Source organism: Panthera onca, chromosome F1 (assembly GCF_046562875.1).
Source record: "Panthera onca isolate mPanOnc1 chromosome F1, mPanOnc1 haplotype 2, whole genome shotgun sequence".
NCBI lineage: Eukaryota > Metazoa > Chordata > Mammalia > Carnivora > Felidae > Panthera > Panthera onca.
In genome coordinates this window covers 3,722,910-3,739,910 of record NC_138355.1, presented here as the reverse complement: position 1 = coordinate 3,739,910, position 17,001 = coordinate 3,722,910, and the positions used below count along the sequence as shown (strand labels likewise).

The window sequence follows — 17,001 nt, the reverse complement described above, 5'->3', positions numbered from 1 at the left end:
ACCCAAGGGTTCCTACGTAGGAAGTGGCAGCAAGGAGTCATTCGGGGCAGGGATGGTGTGGCATTACTGAGCTTCCTTATTTAATGTGGTTAAGTTCAGAGATTTAAAACTTTTTAGTGATTTAAAAACGTAGAGCTAGTGTTTTTAGGTTGTCTAGACATCCCGCGGACCCATTGAGGCAGTGTTTTGACTGGCTTTGTACGTGTGTGTGTTACAGGCTGCAAATAAAAATGTGTCTAAAGTACCGCCTCCCGTTCCGTCAAAACCAAAACAGATTAATTTGCCTTATTTTGGGCAAACGAATCCGTCACCCTCAGACGTTAAGCCGGATGGAAACCCTCAGCAGTTATCAACAGCGGCTGCATCCGTGGGAAATAAACCCAAGACGGCAGGGCAGCAGCGGGGTCTGCTGTCCCCCGGCGCACCTTCCGTCGGCCAGGGCCCGGCCCTCGCTCCAGCTTGTAAGCAAGAAAGTCCCCCTGCGGCCGCCGTCCGGCCCTTCACCCCGCAGCCTTCCAAAGACGCCCCTCCTCCGCCCTTCAGAAAGCCCCAGACGGTGGCCACGAGCTCCATATACTCCATGTACACGCAGCACCAGGCGCCCGGGAAGAACTTCCAGCAGGCCGTGCAGAGCGCGTTGACCAAGACGCATTCCAGAGGCCCGCACTTCTCAAGCGGTGAGCTTCTGGGCCCGGTTTTCCCCGGCGCGGGTGGCCGCGGGTGACGTGGTCACGTCCTCCCCAGAGCTGTCCTCTCTCGGTACACAGCGAGATGGCTTTGTTCTCGGAGTTTTGTTTGATTTGCCTTCTGTTCTCAGGAACCTTAAACAGGTGAAACGTCCGTTAAACGTCCGCCCACTGAAGTAGGCGCTGGGGACCGTAGGTGGTAGCTGACTAGAACCCATGGCAGACATGGCTGTTGGCACGGTGGCGACCCCGCGCACTTGTTCCCTGCTCCCGGTGGGCGAGGCGCACACAGGCGGTCCCCGCGCACCGGGCCACGTCCTCGCTGCGGGTCAGACCGCACACATGCCCTTGGTGCGAGGAGGCCTGGATAGCTGCCCCTGCGTGCTTTTCAGAAGAGCGCTCCTTCCTCTGTTTCAAGCCGTTCTGATGAGCACAGAGCTGCTAGTTAAACATAAAAGCATAAAAAGATACACAGTCTGTTAATTTGTTGGGTTCTGAGAGTCATTAGTTTATAAAACTAGAATAGAGTTCACTCTCTTTTACTGAATGAAATTGGCTTTCTAGTCGTGAAATCAGCGTGCAGTTGTGGCCTGAAGTGTCCCGAAAGTGATCAGACGACAGACACGTCCCGCACGTGCCACAGCGGACTTGTCCTTAGTGAGGCCTGCTGACACAGTGATTTGGGAATTGGATAGCTCTGACCTAATCAGAACGATAAGGGGAAGGGTTTGGGCAACTAGAAGTGGTTCTTGAGAACTCAGGAAGCCAAATATGATTTTCCACGTGGGTTTGCTTTTGAAAAGTGTGAAAGAGAGGGTGGTGCGCGATTCCTTTTAATCTGGACTCAGGAGAGGATTACCAGCCCCCGTGGCTATTATGCTGTTTTCATGGTTTGGCATTTTAAGTTTGTGTGCAACAGACAGTGATTGCTTAACAGTTACAAGGGCAGCGTTTTCTTATCGGCACATAAAATAATGGCGTGTTACAGTCAGCGAGGGTTTTCATTCTGTCAGAAGTTCACTGTGCCGCGATGGAAGCCTTGCTTTGTCCTTCGTTGGGTGTAAAAATCGGTTGTGGTGCAGGGTGCTGGGTGACGACTGGAAAGTTAAAAGACGTTTTAATTATCGTCAGCTGGGTCTGTGACCTGCCGGCTTTATTGAATACTGATCGGGGCTTTGTTTCCATTTTCCAATCAGTCTACGGCAAGCCTGTGCTCGCTGCTTCCCAGGCCCAGCAGCAGCATCCGGAGAACGTCTATTCCAGCAGCCAGGGCGAGCCCGGCAGTCCCGAACCTGACCCGGAGCCCGTGACGCCCGCTCAGGAGAACCACGAGAACGAAAGAATTCCTCGACCGCTCAGCCCGACCAAATTGCTGCCTTTCTTGTCCAATCCCTACCGGAACCAGAGTGACGCTGACTTAGAAGCCCTGCGGAAGAAACTGTCCAATGCCCCACGGCCGCTGAAAAAACGGAGCTCCATTACAGAGCCAGAGGGGCCCAATGGGCCAAATATCCAGAAACTCTTGTACCAGAGGACCACCATCGCTGCCATGGAGACCATCTCTGTCCCCTCGTATCCGTCCAAGCCGACTCCAGGCACGGCCGACTCAGAAGGCCCAGGAGAAATCCAGAATCCGTACTCTGTGGAGCCAGAGAAGGAGACGGTCTCTCTGGTTCCCGAATCGGTGTCCCCGGAGGAAGTGGGGAGCGCCGGTGCGGAGAACGGCGACATTCCAGCTGCTTCACCAGGCCTCGACTGTGTGCCCGAAGGAGTCCCAGACGCCAGCCCACGTTTCCAGAGTAGTGTGGAGGAACCGAGAGCAGAGACTCCGCACCTGCTCGAGGCGTACCTGGAGGAGTACCCCCCGTACCCGCCCCCGCCGTACCCGACCGGGGAGCCAGAAGGGCCAGGAGAGGACTCTGGGAGCCTGCGTCCCCCCGAGATCACGGGGCAGGTCTCTCTGCCTCCTGTAAGTAATGTGGCGTGTCACCTGGTCCCTTCAGGAGCCCCCCCCCCCCCGTCTGGTCACGGTGTCCCAGGTGGTCGACTGGCAGAGCTCTGGGAACCACCTCTGAGTTCGCAGGGTCGTTTGCCCAGGGCGGCAAACGTGTCTGCAGCCCACCTTTTGTTTCACAGCCCCCTCAGTGCGCAGTGCGTCTCGTAAGTGTCCTAAAAATCCATTACATTCAGAATACCTTTACTTTTTCGTTACTTCTTTTAATATTTATTTTTGAGAGAGCGTGAGTGGGGGAGAGGCAGAGAGAGAGAGACACACACACAGAATGTGAAGGAGGCTCCAGGCTGTCAGCACAGAGCCTGACACGGGACTCGAACCCGTGAACCGTGAGATCGTGACCTGAGTCGAAGTCGGACGCTCAACCGACTGAGCCCCCCAGGCGCCCCAAGAACAACCTTAGTTTTTAAGGAAGAGCCCTTTTCTCTGTGAAGAATCAGAGTTCGGTTCTTTGCGATACAAACCACACTTGTTTCTTCGACTGCGGTCGGAGGTTAACCTTGAGCCCACGCTGTGCCCAGCCTGGTGTGCGGTTCCCTGCAGCTGGTGTTAAACACGCGGAAAGGAAAGACGTCTCGCACCTGGTTTGGCCGTTCCCCCCACCCCGCCGGCCGTCCAGTCAAAATGTGTCCTCTCAGGGACGGAGGAGACCGCCGTTAGTGACCGCGTCGTGCTTTCTGCTCAGGAGTCTGTGACCGTTGTCCCGGGAGAGCCATCCCCTTCTTGCTTGGGTTCGAGTGACCCAGGGCAGCTTGTGTCTGCTTGTTCGCGAGCGGGCGCGGGGCCCCTGCCCCACGCGGCCCCTGCGCCGCGCGTCACGGTCACGTAACGTTCACGCTTCCCTTTTCCAAGAGACGACATTTTAGTCCTCACGCGTCAGTGGAGCGATGGCCGCACGTTTTCCGCAGCGCCGTGGTTGTCCACCCCGAAACCGCGCTGCGTGTGTGCAGCACGGCGCGCCTCCGCGAAGTCGCCGCTTTGCGGGCTGTGTGCGAGGCGCTTACTGTATGCGGTGTTAGGGCTGGTCTTCGCGAACTCGCCGTATGTTTTTTAAGTCTGGCTTATTAACGGTCGAAGGGCTTGAGTAGCTTACTCGTGTATCTCGGAGCGTAGTTAGACTTTGAGTAGACGGCAGTGACGGCGTTTTAAGACCGGAAGGTTTCTTCGCAGTGTAGCTAAGGCAGATGATCATATGTCTTATTTCCTTAATTCTGTCCGCTCTCCCCCGAAGCAGGCGTTTGTTGTTACGAAACGGTTGAAAGGGAGGGAGTTGAAGAAGCCACATCACTTGGATTTAAATTCCAGCCCTGATGTTTACTGGCCGTGTGCCTTGTTTCCTGATCTGTAAAAGGGGGTAATGGGATTCTCGTGAGGAGTTCACGAACGATCATTCGTTAAATGTCCGCCCAGAGAACTGTGTGCCCAGTCTGTGGGGTCTGTCGCACTAAATAGAAGGGGAACCCAAAGACCAGTTCTCGACCCAGCGGCAAAGCGGCCTTCTCGCCATCGCACGTCACACCCTTAGCTCCAGCCGTGGTGTCTTGGGTCACCCGAACGGGACACGGTTCAGTTGTTCCCTCTTCGTTCATTAAGCTGTATGTTACGATTCACGTCCGTGTCTGGATGATGTTACATGTCTACAAAATGTGCCAAGTGTGTGTTTGTGAAGCCCCTTTCGCTCCCCCCTTCCTCGGTCTCCGCGCTGAGACCAGGGCCCTGACTCCACACCTTTTTTCTGCAGGGCAAAAGGACAAACTTACGTAAAACTGGCTCTGACAGGATCGCCCATGGCATGAGGGTGAAGTTCAACCCCCTGGCCCTGCTCCTGGACTCCTCTCTGGAGGGGGAGTTTGACCTCGTGCAGAGAATTATCTATGAGGTACCGCCTAATGATACGACCTTCTGTCCCATTCGGACCTCCGATCTGAGAGAGAGGAATTGCGTCTTTAAATCGTGGGGGTCGGGGCGAGGTGTCGAAGGGGGGCGGCGAGCACGCCCCGGGACGGGCTGTGCCGGTGGAAGGTGTGACATAAAGTTGGGGGCCCTCTGGGGTCTGGTCTTTCTCCGGGAGATCTCCACCCTCTTGTACAGTTGTGCCTGCGTGGGTCCGGACCACACAGGGTTCATGGTCATGCCTGTGTGGGTCCGGACCGTGCAGCGTTAAACTGCAGGTGTGGGCCTTATTTCAGAAGCCTGCTATTTAAAATATTTTTAGTTGGCCTGTTTTCCTTTCCATGGCAAGTGCACCTTGTCCTTAGACACTAATTTGTGGTGGGAGTCGGAGGGTAAGTAAACATCAGTGACTCTGAGGATAGAGTTTCCGGCCCCTCTTCATGGGTAAGAGCCTTTTTATAGTGAGCGCCTACTTACTCTGGCTTCCCCGCCGCCCTCATTTCTAGACTTGCTCTTGGTAGAATTTTCCTGGCTCCTGAGGTTTAATTATGATGGAAAATAACCCCAAGAGCCTGCGTCTGTTCTCTTGATCCTGGGCAGCTGGTGGATTGTGATCTGAACGGTGACAGAAGTGTGAGTGACAGTCACTCTTCTTCTCGATGTCACAGGTTGATGACCCAAGCCTGCCGAATGATGAGGGCATCACCGCCCTTCACAATGCCGTGTGCGCGGGCCATACAGAAATCGTGAAGTTCCTGGTGCAGTTTGGTGTGAACGTAAATGCCGCAGACAGTGACGGATGGTAAGGACCTCGCTGACCCCCGCCCCGGCTTCAGGGTGTCACCGTGAGGGCCCTGCCGGGTGGTGAGAGCATCTGCGTGCGTCCTGCCGCGGCTCGTGCCCAGACTCCCCTCTCGCTCCCGTTCTGGGGCACGTGGAGTGTTGGAGTTTAGTAGTTAAGTAATAAAAACAGGAAATGTCACAGCCGCACACAGTTAGTAGACTCGAGCGAGTTTGAGAAATGCTGATTTAAGCAAGGTCCCTTCACCCATGAAACCTCTGTTTTTAATATACTGCTGTCCATTGCACGTCTGCACGAGGGAGTCGGGTTTGTAGATTTTCCCAAATACACGTGACCGTGGAATCCATTTTTTGTGGAGCATTTTGTGAAATGGTTTTATGTGCATAAAGCATAGGAGGGACTGTTATAAGTGATGAGTGTTCCTCATGCGATAATGGATTGTTACATAACGAGTTAAAGGTCTCGATAAGATATTGTCAGCCCGGTAACAGTAATAGAATGGAGAGTAAATTTTGTAATTTTTCTTTTTCTTTTTGGAAAAAGAAAATTTTAAATTATGATAGGCTCTTTTTTGGAAGAAGACTTGTTTTTTTCCGTATAGGATTTTTAAAAACCTGGAATCACATGAAGATATTTATGCAGGTATTTTTATAGCTTATTTTTCTGTTAACGTGGTAAGTGGCTGTACGATGACGTCGGCTTTACCTCGTGCACAGGTGTATGTCACGTGCGTGCACACAGGTGCAGAATAGCCCTACATTGCGAGGAGTGACTCTCTCTCTTGTTCGACACTTAGATCATCCCCCAGGTGTTTGTTCCAAAGCATTTTGGTTACAGTTTTTAAAAATTATATTTATAAAAGTAACGTGTATGTGCTGTGGAAAATGTGTGTAAGAGGAAATGAGAAGAGGAGATCAGCCATTCGTACCCCACGACGTAGAGAGATCAGCATCAGTGGTTCTTAAGTATATTCCTTTAAAGCTTACGTACGCGTATGTATTTTAGCCTAATTTTTTGGTTTAACTTTACACCGTAAGCAAAACAAATTTTTTAAGTAATCTCTGTGCTCACCGTGGGGCTTGACCTCACGACCTGAGAACAAGAGTCTCCCATTCCTCTGAGCCAGCTGGCCCCCGCCCCAAAACAAGTTCTTAATGTGTCATAACGTCTTCGTTTCCCTTTTATTAGGAATTTATGTATAGTTTTTCTTTTTTTTTTTTTTTTTTTTTTTTAATTTTTTTTTCAACGTTTTCTGTTTATTTTTGGGACAGAGAGAGACAGAGCATGAACGGGGGAGGGGCAGAGAGAGAGGGAGACACAGAATCGGAAACAGGCTCCAGGCTCCGAGCCATCAGCCCAGAGCCTGACGCGGGGCTCGAACTCACGGACCGCGAGATCGTGACCTGGCTGAAGTCGGACGCTTAACCGACTGCGCCACCCAGGCGCCCCTAGTTTTTCATTTTTTAAAACCACGCACTTAACAAACCTGCAGTAATACCAAAGTGAGCGGTGGGGGCAATACGTGATCTTAGAGACTGTGCCCTCGAGAAGAATAAAAAGAGGGGAGAGAGGAAACAGGTGAAAGCATGAAACCTGTGTAATTCGGGGCCTGGTCCACATCCTCCAGTTCACGCTTGAGCTGGGCCGCAGCGCCGGGTCCCCTTCCTCTTCCGTGGGTCTGGATCACTTGGCGCTCGCTGCAGACATCCGAGGTGCTGGAGGGGACTCCCCGTATGGTGTCCGCGAGTCCCTGCCGGCCAGCTGCCGAACAGACTGAAACGTGTGCGGTTGACAGTCCCTGTTCTCGTCTGCATTGAACTACCAAGGTGGTTTTTTTTTTTTTTTTTTACCAATTAAAATTCAACTTGGATTTTAACAGCCGTTAAGGAAAGGTAGTTTTCTGCGTGCACCTTAATTTCTTCAGAAGCGGTAACGACAAGGGAACACGTAAAGGCCCATGTTTCGAGTGCAGGCCTATACCGCAAAGACGGTCGTGCCCTCCGGTCTGGCACGGCCGGGCGCTAAGGCTGGCACTAACTAGGCGGGCGCTCCAGAACACATCCGACCCTTTCTGAGACGACTGCACGGATTTCCTGTCCTTCACTCATTTCCTTGATTCCCCTGGCCCTCCGTGCTGCCCTGCTGGGCGCCCGGTGTGGCCTGTATGCAACATGTCCCTTTGTGGCTGTCGGTCTTCGGCGGGTTCATGTGTCCATGTGTAACTGATACTGTTTTTAAGTTTATTTGAGAGAGAGAGAGAGAGAGAGAGAGCGCACAAGAGGGAGAGGAGCAGAGGGAGACAGGATCCCAAGCAGGCTCCACGCTGACAGCACAGAGCCCGACACAGGGCCCAAAGCCACGAACTGTGAGATCGTGACCTGAGCCGAAATCAAGAGTCGGACGCTTGACCAAATGACTCCCCCGCCACACACACACAGACACACACACACACACACACACACACACACAGACACACACACACACACACTCACACACACACTGAGGCGTCCCCGTGTGTAACATTTCTAAAACCGTGTGTAAGAGGTTTTAGGAGAAAGGCCCAGACCGAGGAGTCCGGAACGCTGTGGGCAGACGGCCCAGCCCGTGGGCGTGGTGTGCACCGGAAGGTCCCCCAGCCCCGTTTGCCTCGTGTCCCCCCAGGACCCCGCTGCACTGCGCGGCCTCTTGCAACAACGTGCAGGTGTGTAAGTTCCTGGTGGAGTCCGGAGCCGCCGTGTTCGCCACCACCTACAGCGACACGCAGACCGCCGCCGACAAGTGCGAGGAGGTGGAGGAGGGCTACGCCCAGTGCTCACAGTTCCTTTACGGTTCGCGACAGCTGGCTCGAGTGTGGGGTTACTGCCTCCCTTTGCCCGGGGTTTCTAGGGTGCAGTTGCCAAGTAGCTTTAGCATCCGGGGAAACGTTTGTGTGTCGCGCGCGGTCCTGGCCGTTGAGCACAGGGCGGCCTCGGAGGCAGGGACGGATGCGGCTTCTGTGCTTGCTCCAGTGGGGACGGCGTGAGCCGACCCCACGATGGGGCGGTTTGACCCCGCGGGGGCCTCTCCCGAGACTCGGAGAAGGGAGGCTCCGGGTGTGGGCCCGGCGGCCCAGGCGTGTCCGCGCAGTCAGACGCGGGGGCTCCGTGCCTGGGGCGCCGGGGACGGGAGGTGCCGGGGGGCGGGGGGCGCGTCGGGCGTCGGGCCCTGATCCGCTGGCTCCTCCGTGGTTTCAGGAGTGCAGGAGAAGATGGGCATCATGAACAAAGGGGTCCTGTACGCGCTGTGGGACTACGAGCCTCAGCACGGCGACGAGCTGCCTCTGCGAGAGGGGGACTGCCTGGCCGTGCTGCGGCGGGAGGACGAGGAGGAGACCGAGTGGTGGTGGGCGCGCCTGCAGGACCAGGAGGGCTACGTGCCCCGCAACTTGCTGGGGGTGAGTGTGTCCTCTGTCCGCGCGACGGCGAATCCTCACGCGTTTGGACGGTGGCGGGTTCACGCGTCCAGCCACATTTTCCGTGTTGGCGAGCCACCGGGCACGGTCAGGGTCCCGTGCTCTCGGAGGTCCTGCGCTCCTCACGGGACCCGGGGCTGGACCGGGGAGGGCACTGCGGGCAGGAGTCACCTTCTGTCCTGGATTTAGCTGGAGGGGGCTCTCGGGAGCGTTTGCAGGGAGGAGGCCGGGAGAGCGGGCGAGAGAAGGGAGGGGGCGTAGCGCTTTCCAGACGCTGCATTGCCGACCTGAGTGCCGTGGGCGCCAGGGCGGGACAGATAACGGAGAGCGGAGAGCGAGGAGAGGAAGAAGAAGGTGGAAGAGCCCGGCCGGGGAGGTGACGACGGTCAGCGGCGCGGCTCCGCGCACTCCCCCTGCACCTGGGCGTGGCGGGAGGGACCGGAGGGCACCACCTCCTGAGATTGTTGAGGCGTCTGATGGGCAGCGAGGGGGAGAGGTTTTTATGGGGGTTTCATCAGGTCGGACCCACGCGGGCTGAGCGGCACGGAGCCGCTCCGGTGTCTGGGTCTCTAGCCAGGGCTCTGGGTGCGGGCGCTCCGCTGCCCCGTGTTACTCCGCCGAGTGACCGTGGTGTCGGAACCTGGCTGCCTGGATTCCGACCCGCGCCCCCTCCTGACTCTTCTTGTCCGCTCCCGTGTGCCGTGTGGGTGACCTCGTGTGTCCTGATTGCTGCCCCTGCTCACAACGTTTATCATTAAGTAAACCTTGGAGCCTGGATCATATTCACACATGTCATTCTGACGTAAATTACAAAGAATTGATGAAAGTTAAAGTAAATTTGGCCATGGAGCCCTTTATTTATTTTTTATTTATTTTTAATTTTTTTTTTGAGAGCGAGACTGTGAGTGGGGGAGGGGCAGAGAGAGGGGGGACCCAGAATCCGAAGCCGGCTCTAGGCTCCAAGCTGTTAGCACAGAGGCTTATGCGGGGCTCGAACTCCCAGACCGTGAGATCATGACCTGAGTCTAAGTCAGATGCTTAACTGAGGTGCCCGGGCCACGGAGCCCTTTAAACGAGCTTTCCAGTGACCCGACCAGAGTCCTGTCCAGCCCGACGGAGTCTCTGCAGCCGCCTCCCTGCCGAACATGAGCAGCAAATACTAGTTCTACCTTTTGACGTTTCCTGCCTCTGAAAACCTCTCGGAACTAGTTGCTTATTGGAACCTTTTGTTGTGATTTTCCAAGCGGTCCTGTGACTCCTGAACAGAGGAGGCCGCGTGGCCCAGGTGCTCGGCCCTCGGGAGGCCCGCGTCAGGCTGGGTCGGAGACGTTCGTGTTCACCCCAGCCTTTTGGAGGTCTCCCCGGGGTACACGTTGCCTCTATCTAAGTAACGTTTTTTTGGTTTCTTTTGAGTTTAAAAGAAAAAAGGAACTCACGTAAATGTGGAGTTTTTAATCAGCGGTTCAAATTTGAGTCTAGAAAATTGTATTGACCAGTTGTTTTCTCAGAAAAATCATCTTGTGTGTGGTGTTGATCACCCATTTTTCAGTTTTGGCTGGAGTCTGACTCCACTTTCTTTCAGCAAACCCTTTTTCCCGTTGTGTAGGCGGGAGGAGGGGGTTGTTTACTGCGCCAGCTGGATGACTCGTTGGACTCACCCGTGGCTTCAGGACCTTCCATTCTTCTCTCCGGCTCTTGTTCTAGAAAACACAAAACCACAAAGATCCCCACACAAAAACCTCCACTTATCCTCCCTGAAATCGGCAGACTTTTAGTCTGTGGCATCCTGTCGCTCAGTCTCCTGTCACGGAGCTGGGTCTGTTGTCAGTGAGGTTACAGGAGACCCTGATCTGTCCCGTCCGCTCGGGAAGCTGCAGGCCGCGCGGGTGGGGCCGGCGCTCAGCGCCACCTGCATTTTTACGTGGGACCCCCTGTGACTTTGCCGGGGAGGTGCCGAGTGTGAATCTTGTGTCTTGGGGCGGCGCTGGGTGCCTCACGTGCAGAAAGAGTCCTTTCCTTCGTTTCTTTCCGGTGACCCCAGACCCCCATACTCGAGGTTTTGTCTCTGCAGCATGTAAATCATTTCTCCGTTCTCTTGCAGCTGTACCCCAGAATTAAACCCAGACAAAGGAGCTTGGCCTGAAACTGCGGAGTTTTAGTTTCTGAAGAACTCATCTGTTATCGGTAAGGAGAAGTGACGTGATTGTTTGTGGCAGACGTTTCACAAGACTGCTGACGACGTCACTGGAAGGCATCTGGAATGGGCTCTGGAGGGAGGTGAAGGATTTGGGGAGTTGGCTCTCCGAGGGGGACCTCGGCGTGATAAACTGGCCGTGCTGTGCTGGGGAAGCATGTTCCGCGAAGCAGAGGACAGACGGTGACGTCCTGTTTGTCTGAGAGAGAAGTGGGGCCGCTCCGTGGGCTCCGTGTCCCACCTGCTTGCTGTTGGTCGGCGCGTCCCCTGCACCCGCCCCACCGGGAAGGACCAGAGCCGTGGAGCGGGCCCCGGGACCTTGGGACACAGGCCACACGCTCAGAAACACGTGTTGGCGGGTGTGGGCGGTCCTTCGTGTAGGAGTTTGTAGCGTCTTCGGAGTCACGTGTGGAAGGAATCCCGGGACCGAGCCACAGCACAGCTACCTGAATGTGGCATCTGGTTTTTAGGGGGATTTGAATCTATATTTATTGTCTTTTGTATCCTGGAAATTGGAGACTCACTATATAGACTTAACCATGAAATTTATCAAGATCGTTGCTGACTTTAAAAACAATTGTAATAAAATTAAACTTTTTGACTCTAAGCTTTTTACTGGTTTCTGTTCTTTGTGTCATGAAAAGCCTTGTTGAAGCTCCCACGCTGTTGGGAGAGTAGCGGTTTCTTCCCCGGCCGTGTGGCTGCAGTGAGGAGTGAGGTTCTTACAGACGGCTGGGTTTTGAAATTGGCGAGCTCTGCGGTGGCCCTGATTGGGAGCCACGGGGACAGCCGGCGGCCCCGTCCCCACGCCTCTGCGAGAGGAAGGGTCTGGTGTTCGTGGTGCTGTTTGCAGGGACTCATCGGACAAGAACTCAGACTGAGTCTGCATTGTTTGTGATCTGTCACCCGGTTTGTGAGTCGTTGCGGAGCCGGTGGATCCGTGTGGCGGGGTCACCGAGTAGGAGCCACGCGGGAAGGACCGGCTGTGCGCAATCCCGGCATGTCTGTGGGCAGCTCGGTTCCAGCAAGAAGGCGGGGGAAGAGCTAACAGGCCACGCTCTGCGGGTAACAGAGAAGGCGGTGACCCCGAGGGCTGGACACCAGAGGACCACCCTGCTGCTGCCCCCAGCCTGGCAGGGTTTGGAGGTGGGGCTCACGTGAGGTCACCAGGTTAAGTTCCCCCTCCCTAAGGCATTTGCGTCCTTGGAGGAGGAAGGGACCGCCTCCCCTCCCCACGTGAGGTCACCACGAGGGGGTGGCCACACACGTGCCACGAAGGGTCCCGCACCCCAGCCTCGGACCCCCCAGCTCCCCAGAACAGTGATGGGGTGTGGGGTGGGCCCCTGCTGGGCGCTGCGGTAACGGGACAGCATGGATCGCTGACCTTGGACAGAGTGGCTTCCCCAGGGGCTGCCGCTGGGTCCGGCTGCAAGGAGGGGGGTGCTGGTCCTGGAGCTGCAGGGGGATACCCGCTAGGGGACAGTTTTAAGTGATCTCCACGACCCTGAGATGACCCGCTGCGCCGGGCCCCCGGGGATGGGTGATTTTAAGCGCATAAAGCGACAGGAAGCGAGCGCGACACCTGGGTTGGTGGTTCCTGGCCACCAAGCGACCATGACCCGGCCGTGCCCTCCACAGAGGCCTCTGCGTGTACCTGCTGGTGAACTGTGATCATCCATTGTCCCCTCAGCCCTATGCCCACGACGTGTTTTCTCTTCTGGTTTTTACTTGTTTATGTCTTACCCGAGGTCTGCGTGGGAAGGTTTGCAGGTACAGAGAAGGGTCTGGGGTCGGGGGGGCACAGACGCTTCTGGTCTGGCTGTGGTGTCTGTCGTGCTGTGGGCGCGGGGCCGCCACGGGAAGGACCCCGGGGTCGGACGGGGTGGCCCCGTGAGGCATCTTCACGGCCGCAGTTTAGGTTTTTGTAGAAGGAACAGGGCAGCTGGGCGGCGGGCCCCGCGGAAGTGGGGCTTTTAAAGGGGGCGGGGGCACGTCTACCTTCTCCCCGTGAGGGAGGCGATGACCAGTGCTCCCCTGTTTGGGGGACCCAGGTGCTTGGTCGTCGTCCCCAGTCCTTTTCTAAATGGGTTGAGCTAAGCGGAGCGTAGCCCTTGGCTGTTTCGTGTCTCTGTTTCCTCTGCTGTGACAACGAACCAGGGAGCAGGGCAGGTGGTGGCGAGCCGGGGGCCTTGTGGGCGGCCCCCGGCACAGAAGCGGTTTGTAGGCCTCTGCGACCTGGGAAGGCGCCTCCCTCCCCTTCCTGTGTGCCCGGCCCCCACTGGACGAGGCTGGGAGATGCGCTTGCTGGCCCGGCCCGGCCCGCCCCACACCTCTGCTGGGTCGTAGGGCTCCCGCAGGGGCACCACTGGCAGGCCCGTGACTGACGCGCCTGTCCTGTCTGCCTCTCTCGTCCCCACACCCGAGGGACCTGCCTGGGCCTCCTCGGGGGAGGCCAGGGGCAGCAGAGGAGAGCCGCACCTACTTTGTGGGCACTTGAGAGCCTCTGAATTGGATTAAGAAACTGTGTAGTTCCAAGCTGCCTTTAACTCTCAAGAGGGGAAATGAGAGGTGACCTTGTCGGAGCGGGAACAGGCCGAGACCCGGGCGCACCACCCGCCGCGGGGCCCCCGAAGGACAGCGCAGCACGCCGGACCGCTTGGGTCACTCTTTATTAACAGCACGTTCAGCAGGAAGTAAGGCAACAAGGCGGTAGGTGTGTAAGGTGGCTCGCGTCTTCCAGGGTGAAGCAGGGCTCAAGCTCTCCCACCCGTGTCCCTCCCGGCTCCACGCACAAGCGCGAGGGTGCTGACGTCCCGGCCACGAACGGCTCATCCTGTCCTTTCCCGTAATCGTCTCGGACACCAGGCACCTGCTTTCGCGCACGCTTCGGTTAGCGGGCCGAAGGCCGCGTGGCTTCAGCATCTTCTGCGACACACGGGTCACCAGGCCGTTCTACAGAAAACCTGGCTCTCTCTGCAACCACGTGATGGAGGTGTGCGTGCTGGCCCGGCCTGTCACTCTTCGATGCTTCCTGTTTTCCGTTTCACTCCAGGGACGCGCACTGCTGTTTGGCAAATGCCACAGCTGCATCGTTAATCGGGAATTTACTTTCAATGTTCCCAGCAAGGACCTCGTGTCCTTGGAGACTGACTTCGTGTTTGGTCAGCGGTTAAAAATACCTCCCTGTGTTTTTCTCCGATTGGATATTGCCATAAACGGGCAAGTGGGTAAAAGTAAAGCGTGGACCTGTTTATAGATGGAAGGTTTTCTCCGAGCTAACCCAGGATTGAGTGAGTCACCTGCATGTAATACCAGGATACGCAGATCTTTTTTACTGTGAAACGTGAGACCTGTCTCAAAAAGTATCTTTATTTTCAGCTCTAGTCATTCATCGGTTAGGTAAATGTTCCCGTCATTTTGGGGTCCAGATAAAAAGTTTCTCTGGGGGGGGCTTCGTCCTCGGCTGGCTGTCTTCAGGCAGATCAGTTAGGACTTCAGAGGACTGAAAAGCAGAGCCACTGTGAGGAGGAAGACAGCCGGTCAGCTCAGACACCTTGTGCGGAACTAACGGTCATTCTGGAAGAAGGACTTGGAGCAGACAGGGATCGGGGCACAGACTCGCGGGTTCTCCTCCCCACTTCTACAGCCTGGCCCGGCCCAGGTCAGGGGCACGACCCGGCTCACAGGCCGATGGCCACGAGACAGACCGGACCACGCGGCATTTCCTGCCGCCCTCCCCAGGTCGGGTGAACATTCTTAGTTCGGCTGTCCCCAAAACCAGTGCTTACGACCTCGGTCAAGTGGGGGTCAAGTGGGGGCTCTGGGTCACACTCTGCTCCAGTCGGTCCGGGACCCGGGCCCGGGGCCCCGGCTTCTGCAAAGCTGCCCTTGGTGCGTCGTGCAGCCGGGGCCGAGACTGAGACTGCAGCCTCGTTCTAGAAGTTACGTAGTGTCATTTGTAGCCAGCTAAAATGTATTCTCAGTTGGCTGAAGGTCCTTTATAATGCATCATAGCAGGTGCAAAGCTGCTTCATTCTGGCTTCCCCCAGGTCAGAGTTCAAGGACAGGAGTCCCTAGTCCCTTACACCTGTCCCCTTGTCACTTTGCTCCTGGCTGGAGCACGGGACCGTGTCCTCCCCTGTGGCACCGGCCCCTGACCGGCCCCCGCCAGCCTGTGCTGCTCCAAGCTCAGCTCCCCTGACGGCAAACGTGAGGCCACGACCGGGAGGGCGTGCCCTTCCTCCTGGAGGGGAGAACGTTCTGGCACCAGGGTGACCGACAACATTTTGCACTTTGCTTTTCTCGGGCCCGGTCGGCCTGCTGCGTTGGGACTGACGGTCCCCTGGGCCTTGCTGGGGCTCCGGACCAGGAGCTCGGTAACTCTCTACGGCAAGTTTATGTATTTTCGATTGAATTTTTAACCGGGGCGGGGGGTGGGGGAATAAGGTCATCTGCCCAGGAAGTATTTTAAGTAGATCTGGTCTAAGGACACATCTTCCCCAAACCCACTTGAATTTCATGCGGGAGAATTTTCTTACGTGACCACCATCTCTCGTGCGTGTGAACAAGCACTTCGTTTTCCCCTCATCGTTTTCCCGCGTGTGCGCTTGGCAAATTGCGTGGGAGGAGGAACCGGGAGTGTCTCCCGGGCCCGAGGGTCGGCGGGGGGATGCGATACGGGGAAGGGTGTGCATGTTTGTGGCGGGACCTCACAGCCGTTCACAGGCCCGCCTCCCACGGCCACAACACTTGCAAGGTGGAGCTTTTTAAGCCAACGGCCACGGGTCCCTGTCCCGCCCCCCCCCCCCCCCCCAACCCGTGACAGCTCCCGGTGCCTTGTGAGCGGCTGACTTACAGAGATGAGGTCGAGCTCGATGGTCCCAGTGTTCTCAGGATCCAGCTGCTTAAATATCCCTGAGGGAGGGGGGGTGGGGGGTGGGAGGAGGGCCGCCCGGTGAGCACTCCTCCTCCTCCCCCTCCTCCTCCCCTCTTCCCCCTCCTCCTCCTCCCTCCTCTCTCTCTTCACTCCTCTTCCCCCTCCTCCTCCTCTTCCCCCCTCCTCCTCCTCCCTCCTCCTCCCTCTTCCCCTCCTCCTCTTCCCCCTCCTCCTCTTCCCCCTCCTCCTCTTCCCCCTCCTCCTCTTCCCCCTCCTCCTCCTCTCTCTTCACTCCTCTTCCCCCTCCTCCTCCTCTTCCCCCCTCTTCCTCCTCCCTCCTCCTCCTCCTCTTCCCCCTCCTCCTCCTCTTCCCCCTCCTCCTCTTCCCCCTCCTCCTCTTCCCCCTCCTCCTCCTCTCTCTCTTCACTCCTCTTCCCCCTCCTCCTCCCTCCTCCTCTTCCCCCTCCTCCTCCTCTTCCCCCTCCTCCTCTCCCCCCTCCTCCTCTCTCTCTTCACTCCTCTTCCCCCTCCTCCTCCCTCCTCCTCTTCCCCCCTCCTCCTCCTCTCTTCCCCCTCCTCCTCTTCCCCCTCCTCCTCTTCCCCCCTCCTCCCTCCTCCTCATCCCTCCTCCCTCCCTCCTCCTCATCCCTCCTCCCTCCACCTCCTCCTCCTCTTCCCCCTCCTCCTCCTCTTCCCCCTCCTCCTCCTCTCTCTTCACTCCTCTTCCCCCTCCTCCTCCCTCCTCCTCTTCCCCCCTCCTCCTCCTCTCTTCCCCCTCCTCCTCTTCCCCCTCCTCCTCCTCTTCCCCCCTCCTCCCTCCTCCTCATCCCTCCTCCACTCCTCTTCACTTCTCCTCCCCCCTCCTCCCCCCTCTTCCCTCTCCTCCTCCCCCTCCTCCTCTCCTCCCCCTCTTCCCCCTCCTCCCCCCTCCTCCTCCTCCTCCCTCCTTCTCCTCCTCCCTCCTCCTCTTCCTCGCTCAGTCACCAGCTCCTCCCTCCACCCACAAGGGTCTGCACAGTCAACCGCGCACACACGCCCTTCCAGGCGGCCTCCCCTGCGCCAAGCACAGAACTGGGACGGGCCTC

At 57.0% G+C, this 17,001-nt stretch overlaps 1 protein-coding gene and 1 non-coding gene across 5 annotated transcripts in view; one reads left to right on the top strand and one right to left on the bottom strand.

The window, feature by feature from the left end:
* Positions 1 to 11,647, top strand: part of TP53BP2 (tumor protein p53 binding protein 2) — a 53,298-nt gene extending 41,651 nt beyond the window's left edge. For 3 of the 4 annotated variants that reach the window (XM_078440537.2, XM_078440538.2, XM_078440535.1), the window contains 7 exons: positions 218 to 677; positions 1,883 to 2,655; positions 4,442 to 4,579; positions 5,262 to 5,395; positions 8,057 to 8,223; positions 8,629 to 8,828; positions 10,948 to 11,647. In XM_078440537.2, coding sequence (XP_078296663.1) covers positions 218 to 677; positions 1,883 to 2,655; positions 4,442 to 4,579; positions 5,262 to 5,395; positions 8,057 to 8,223; positions 8,629 to 8,828; positions 10,948 to 10,989 — 1,914 coding nt within the window. In that variant the 3' untranslated portion in view covers positions 10,990 to 11,647. The remainder of the gene's footprint in view (positions 1 to 217; positions 678 to 1,882; positions 2,656 to 4,441; positions 4,580 to 5,261; positions 5,396 to 8,056; positions 8,224 to 8,628; positions 8,829 to 10,947) is intronic. The other variant, XM_078440536.1, reaches the window with a different exon arrangement.
* Positions 11,648 to 13,690: 2,043 nt separating this feature from the next.
* LOC132685892 (uncharacterized) lies at positions 13,691 to 15,960 on the bottom strand. Its single transcript, XR_014136399.1, has 2 exons — positions 15,896 to 15,960; positions 13,691 to 14,558 (listed from the first exon to the last, which is right to left on the bottom strand). It is a non-coding gene; the product is annotated as an uncharacterized LOC132685892 (transcript).
* Between the last annotated feature and the right edge of the window lie 1,041 nt (positions 15,961 to 17,001).